The sequence below is a fragment of the Pagrus major genome, chromosome 21 (assembly GCF_040436345.1).
Source record: "Pagrus major chromosome 21, Pma_NU_1.0".
Lineage (NCBI taxonomy): Eukaryota > Metazoa > Chordata > Actinopteri > Spariformes > Sparidae > Pagrus > Pagrus major.
The window spans coordinates 17,167,829-17,174,364 of NC_133235.1; the positions used below are offsets into that span (position 1 = coordinate 17,167,829).

Consider the following 6,536-nt stretch of genomic DNA (forward strand, 5'->3'; position numbering starts at 1 on the left):
TACTGAGGTCTCTTCTTCTTCTCCTCTCCAGGACCAGTACCAGTTGTGCTACAGGGCAGCGTTGGAATACCTGGGGAGCTTTGACCACTATGCAACATAACCACTCCCACCGAGCAGCCTCCCTGGTCAAACCTCTCAGGAGTGTGCCAAGTGTCCCATCTCAGCCACCATCCACTCACTTGACCCCCTCAAACCCGGCCCCCCTCCCCGCAGCCGGGGGGGAGGAGAAAGGGACGCGCTTTCAGACCCGGCGACGGGTTCAACCAATCATAGAGATCCACGCCGACTTAACCAACATCATGAGATTTTGCTTTAAGAATAATAACAGGAACATTACAATGACTCTGACAAATATGACAACTCTTGTACAGATGCGACAGCGCAGACCGGCAGCTCGCCTCTCTGCTCTGTCGAAGCCAAACCTCCCTGATTGTCAAAGGCTACTGGTAGCACTAAGAGAGCGTTCTCTCTGTTTTTATGTTAATTTTATTGTCATATTATGATTCATTACATCAAAAAAATGTTATTGTTTAGTTTATTTGTTGTTTTACATAATCATTTTAACATCAGACATTTCTTCTGTCTTAAACTGCCCAGCATAGGGCGTGCATTATTTTCATTATATATTTTCGGTACTTTTTGTTTTTTATTTTTATTCTAGGGTACTTTAGCACAAGGGACATGTATTTTTAACACGTTCCTAGATACTAATACAGGAGGACCACTGTTCTCTGAGCTGCTGTCAGATTTCTTTTGTCACATTATCTTTTTATTCATATTATGTGTTTTATTCATTGTTTCTGGTCTTACACAGTTCAATATCTCCGTTCAGAAAAAAATTGCCTTTTCACTTGCTGGTTTCGACAAAAAAAATCAACTTTAAAAAATTGATTTCGGAGCACACACACTAGCTAAAAGGTTGTCCTTCTGTAAACATGGTAGCTAGTTATAAAACAAAAAGTGAATTAGCTAACAAGACTAAATCAGAGGTGTACAGAAATGGAAAGCACATGATTTCTACGTTTTTTGCGTCTTGTTTTATTTTTCATCAGAAGCCTATGGCATTGAGGCCTTCATGCTCCACAGCGGAGAACTTACCTGAGGAAAACAGACTTTTATACCCAAAGGGTAGTTGACGGAAAATAAACTCCCTGATCTCTGAATATTGTTGCTCTTCAAGTCCCTCCCATCTCCTCACTGCCCATTAGCCTGGTCGGTTTGCTGGAGATGAACCACACAAGACGGAAAGGAGCGGAAGTGGTTCATACGGGCTGAGGAGTAGAGCCATGAACGCTGGCACCTGTACAGAATCAACCATTCCTACCAGAGGGAAAGAGACTCAGCCCTTTGAACTGAAACCTGATATTATTTTATACAGAAATAGAACTATAAATATATATATATATAATTATGATTGATTATATATATGTACAATTACATATAGATATATACACAGCTTCAAAGGTATATTGTTAAAAATGATTAATTCTGCTGATCTACCAACCCTAGAGACTGCAGAGAGCCTGCTGTCCTAGAGTGTGTATTAATGGAAACACCATTGTATCTACTGTACTACCATAGTAACTTTGACAGCTGGTTGTCCGTCTGAATGAGGAAAAACAGCACAAACCCCCCCACCCCAATCCACCCATTAAAATGGACGACTCCTCACTCAGCGCGGGCCATCGCACCACTCAAGCACACATCTTCTCCCACACGAGCCGCAGGAGGGGAGCGTCTGATCCGAGAGGCCTAAACGTGATGGTGGAAGCGGCGGCGGTGGGAGGGAGGGGGGACTTGAAAACGCTGGCGAAAAAACTAAAATGTTCATTTTTACCTTGTGAATGCTTAGTGCTGTAGGGGTTCGATCTGTTGTACACACAGTCTGTTTTCTATTTGTTGATAAAGAACTGGAATTTAAAAAGAAACTGTTGATGAAAAAGAAAAAACATTGATGTTAATAAAGTTAAATAATTGGGTTTTTGTACAAATTCTGGCTTGTGAGGCTTTTTTTTTATCCTGTCGTTTACAAAATGTGTGAACGTTGAACTATTAACTGATAGATCCTAAAGTACAAGTTTGCTCTTTTGCCCATTTGCCTTTTGGACAACCAGGAAACTCATTATCACGTGTCCTTCATTTCAAGGCATTTTTAATGGTTGTTCCAACCATGCTACTGAATGTTCAGATACTTGAAAGTGTCCGTTTTTGTGTTTGCCAGGGTGTCTGAAGGATATCTACCACCTCAAATGTTTTTAAGAGGTCCCCAAACTAATTTTCTGACTCAGATTTTAATTGTAACCCATGGGATCCTAGGTGAACACACTGTTATTTTCCAAGTCCACTTTCTATTTAAGGAGCACTCCTATGTTCCCAGGATCCTATGTTTACGGGGTCTAAATTCCCAGGGTTTAAGTTTGCAGGGTCCTATGTTCCAAGGGTTCTTTGCTCTCAGGGTGATAAGTTTCTAGGGTCATATGTTCCCAGGGTTGTATTTTCCCAGAGTTCTATGTTCGCAGGGTTCTTTGTTCTCCAGGGTTCTATGTTCTCAGGGTGCTAAGTTACGAGGGTACTATTTTCCCAGGGTCCTATGTGAACACGGTATAAGTTCCCAGGTTTCTATGTTCCCAGAGTCTAAGTTTCGACGGTCTAGGTTCCCACAGCCCTATGTTCCCAGGGTCCTAAGTTCCAAGGGTTATATGTTACCACAATCTAAATTCCCATGTTTCATGTTCTCCAGGGTCCTATGTTCCCCAGTACAATATTCTGTTAATACACATTAACCCTCCTTTTGTGTTTCAAGTTAAAATCTAGTTATCCAGTTTTTTTAATCAAACCTTAGTTCAAAACAGCTACATAAACACAGCAGAACTCATGGTCGTCACTTTAGGGTAATCCTAACATCTTTTTCAGGAGTGCCGGGAAACATAAGACGCTGGAAAAGCACAAACTGTATGTAAAACTGGGAAACATAGAAGTCTGTCATGTTCCCATTATGTGCTATATAAATTTGGGGAAAATAGCACCCTGGGAAGATATGAATGATCCACTATTTCCAGGGCTTTCTCCCACATCTCACAGTCTTGAACAACAGATGGAGTGTGCTCAGTTGTCATGGAGATGGCTCAGTTATCATCAGTAATTATTTCATTTCAGTATTTTCACCTAAAAGAAAATTCAGTTTTTGTTTTTTTCCTCTGCGCTCTTCTGACTGGTTTGAAGTGGGCAGGACTCTGGAGAAAGATGATGTCACCATGGACCAATCAGAGTTTAGTGTTGGAAACCACTGTCAATCAAACCTGATCAAATCACACACATACAACCTCTCTGAAGTCACCCTTTAATTACTGAATATTGCTGCCATTTGTATTTGAAGGTCTGATGTCTTAGTGTGAAATGTATCCACCACTCGGTAGTATCCAACAAGTGTACACTGCTTTTAGCGAGCAATCCCACAATGAAATGCATCTCAGTATGTGGATGGAAAAAATAAAAGAAGACTCAAAATGATGATCAGAGGCTGACTCAGGATCTTTGACGGGAAGGGGCGGGAAAATGGGGGCGCCAGCTGTATGTGGTGGTGCACCAGTGTGCAGAAAGCCGTGAGTCCAACAGTTGTGTAGGATGTTGCGTCTAAAATAGCGTTAAATACCTTCGTAGTGTTGATATAAAGTGATTAAATGACTGAGGGAGTGTTTAAGGACACACACATCACACCCACACAGCTCTGATGAAGCAGATTTGTTGGGTTTTTGAATCTTTTCTTGTTTAACATTAGAACTATAGATGGTTTTTGCTTATTCTAACATATTTGCCCATTTTCTGTGTTTGATATATATTTTTTAAGGTGCCTTTTGTTACCCCTCTTTCTACATGTGAGTTTGTATAAATCCATGCGGGTTTCTGTGCTCATAGCGAGGCTTGATCATCTCGAGTCCCCTCGCTAACTTGCTCAGTCTACCTCTCAACAGCAGCCCACACTGGGAAAAAAACGTTGGCGTGACTGTATCTGTGGAAAGGCCTGAAACAGTTTGGGTTTGTATATTTATCCCACATATAATGATTGTAACATATGGAAGGAAGCAAACAGGGCACCTACATATTCTCATGTAAATTATGTTTATTTGTTGCTTTCAGCATGTGGGAATGATTCATGCAGTAGCAGTAACAGGCTGAATTATCTCAAGTCTAAAGCTCACAAACATTTAAAGCTGGATTTAAAGCATAGGTGCGGATGTCGTTCTACATCATAACATAGCTTGGGAGCCTCATAATGTCATAAATTTGACTGTGCAATTAGCTCCGAGCCATGCTGCAGAAACTCACACCTTTAATGATGTTTTGTCATTTGTGTGTAATACTGATACTTTGCTGTGGTCTCTGTTGTGCAGAGAGGGTTTTTATTTTAGCAGTGAAAATATTCTGTTTATGACAGCTAATAGTTTGTTTACATGACAGTTTTTCCTTGTTATGAGTGGTGGTGTGTGAGGCGGAATTTTGCTTGCAGCATTTTACAAAAATGTTGTTTTGGATTCGACAGAACCAACACATCACTGTGACTGTATGAACCGTATCCAGGTGCATTTTCGTCTTCATTGAGTAGTAATAACTCTATCCAGTCTGCTGCTTTTTCCTCAGTACTTGTCTTTATTTTGCCCAGAAAACAGTCCAAACAACAGCACAGCTCAGTGACCTGCTCTTCCTCTTCCAGAAGACACCATGAGTAATCCGATTGGGTAAGAAAATTTGAAAGCATATGGTTGACTAATCTACATTGCAGCACATCATGATGCTGAGTCATGTGCTCTTGTAGAGATGATGCACAATCTGCCCGAGATGCAGAGGAGCGTGAAGGCGAGTTGCTCTGCTTGAAGATTAAAGCCCAGTTGGAGGATTTGTTCTCCGACAGCCACCTGGCAGAGGACGGCTTCCTGCTGAAGCATGTGAAGAAGAACAAGCAGGGCTATGTCAGTCTCAAGCTCCTGACTTGTTTGAAAAAGGTAAGAGGTAAAAAAAGAAAAGAAAAGCAAGATTTCATGTGCTTTCTCTGGTGTTTACATTCCTTCAGTTTGAATAAAAACAATAGAGTAAAATGCAAACAGCTGAGTTTCCCCACTGTTTGTCACAGATAAAGGTCCTGACCATTGACTGGTACATGACTCTAGCTGGAGCAGAGTACTCACAAGTTCTGGAGGTGAATGACGAACGCACCAAAGTGAGGCGGATAAAGCCGCTTCCCAAATGGCTGCTGTGCTCCCCCACCAGCAGGCTCCTACTCATCTACAACATTTCTGCAGAGAAAAGCGAAGGAGACGGCCTGGAGCACTCCTCACTCTCAGAGAGGATCCTCCAAAAAGTCAGCGCTCACGGCGACGTCGCCTCAGTCTGGATCCTGCAACCTGGCAAAGAGCTCCCCAAGGAGCTGCAGTGCTACGCCAAGCGCCACAAAGAGCTTGGGCAACATTTGTGTGCAGTGGTGAAGTTTGATCATTTGGATGCGGTTCGTAAGGCCTACAGAGCCTTGAAAACAGAAGAGGAGAAGTCTAACGGTGAAGGCTTGTGTGTTGTACCTTTGGGATTCCAGTCGATGCACCACAACAGCGAGGACAACCCATCAGAGGAAAACAAAGAGGACCAACCTGGAAAATCCCAGGAAAATCCACTTGAAACCTCGGAGGATTCACTCCAGGAGGAGCCCTCTTCGCCAGTTAAAGTTTCAGATGAGACGCCAGGCACGTCTCAGCCTCAGGAGTACCCAGATAACTGCATGCAAAGAACCTTTGAGCAGACCTCCACCAGCTTTAACGGCAAGACCTTCACTGGTTTTACTCAGAGGTACAGTAGGAGGAGCTGGTGCTCTGGAGACTGTGATAAGGAGAATTCTCAGAGCCCCTGGGTGCTCAAGCGCAAGTTTGCAGCCAGTGCATTAAACACCAAGGTGCACCTGAACAGGCCCTGCTTGATTCAACGGGTGCCACGCCAGCCCTTCGGCCCTGATGGCACCAAAGGCTTTCAGAGCAGACGCAGAGATCAAACTGAATATCACCACTCAGGCTGAATAACAGTGGTGAAATCATGGCGCAACAATATACCGCAACAGTATAATAGCTGATCAAGATAATAACATTATATTTGTATTACATAATAAAATCTATTTAATATTTGATATCTGTTGGTGACAGATTATTTATTCAGGGTTACATGTAGTTGTTAACCACGGACAGATGGGGGCAGCATATAGCTGTGTTCACAACCATGTAATTTAAACACTGACTGTGTCTTATTCATCAAGCTGTTGTTGCGTAGGAAGTAAATACACTGCATTGCATGCAAATAGACTAAAACAATATTAGCTGGAGGTACAAATTGTTACACAAACTGTAGTCAAAGTGTCTCTGAGTCCACACAGGCCCTTCTAGAAACACCCGTGACCTCAGCTCCTCTGGTCACAACTGGGAAATTGCATTGTATATTTGTTCTCGGGCCAGGATGGATTTACCTTGTTGCCACTTTCTCTCTAAAAAGGAGGCGTTGTC

General features: G+C 42.5%; 2 protein-coding genes across 4 annotated transcripts in view; both read left to right on the forward strand.

The window, feature by feature from the left end:
• Positions 1-1,991, forward strand: part of LOC141016430 (receptor-type tyrosine-protein phosphatase F) — a 170,237-nt gene extending 168,246 nt beyond the window's left edge. For all 3 annotated transcript variants that reach the window (XM_073490789.1, XM_073490788.1, XM_073490790.1), the window contains one exon: positions 32-1,991. In XM_073490789.1, coding sequence (XP_073346890.1) covers positions 32-100 — 69 coding nt within the window. In that variant the 3' untranslated portion in view covers positions 101-1,991. The remainder of the gene's footprint in view (positions 1-31) is intronic.
• A 2,808-nt stretch (positions 1,992-4,799) lies between these two features.
• LOC141017037 (la-related protein 6-like) lies at positions 4,800-6,058 on the forward strand. Its single transcript, XM_073491657.1, has 2 exons — positions 4,800-5,000; positions 5,129-6,058. Exons 1-2 carry the CDS (start codon positions 4,800-4,802, stop codon positions 6,056-6,058), a joined length of 1,131 nt encoding a protein of 376 aa, XP_073347758.1.
• Positions 6,059-6,536: the final 478 nt, after the last annotated feature.

What these genes read in the sequence shown, in the direction of transcription:
- LOC141017037 (XM_073491657.1), top strand. Translation starts at nt 4,800, where the DNA reads ATGTGCTCTTGTAGAGATGATGCACAATCTGCCCGAGATGCAGAGGAG. An exon ending in TCCTGACTTGTTTGAAAAAG is followed by an intron (nt 5,001 to 5,128) that starts GTAAGAGGTAAA and finishes TGTTTGTCACAG; the next exon opens with ATAAAGGTCCTGACCATTGA.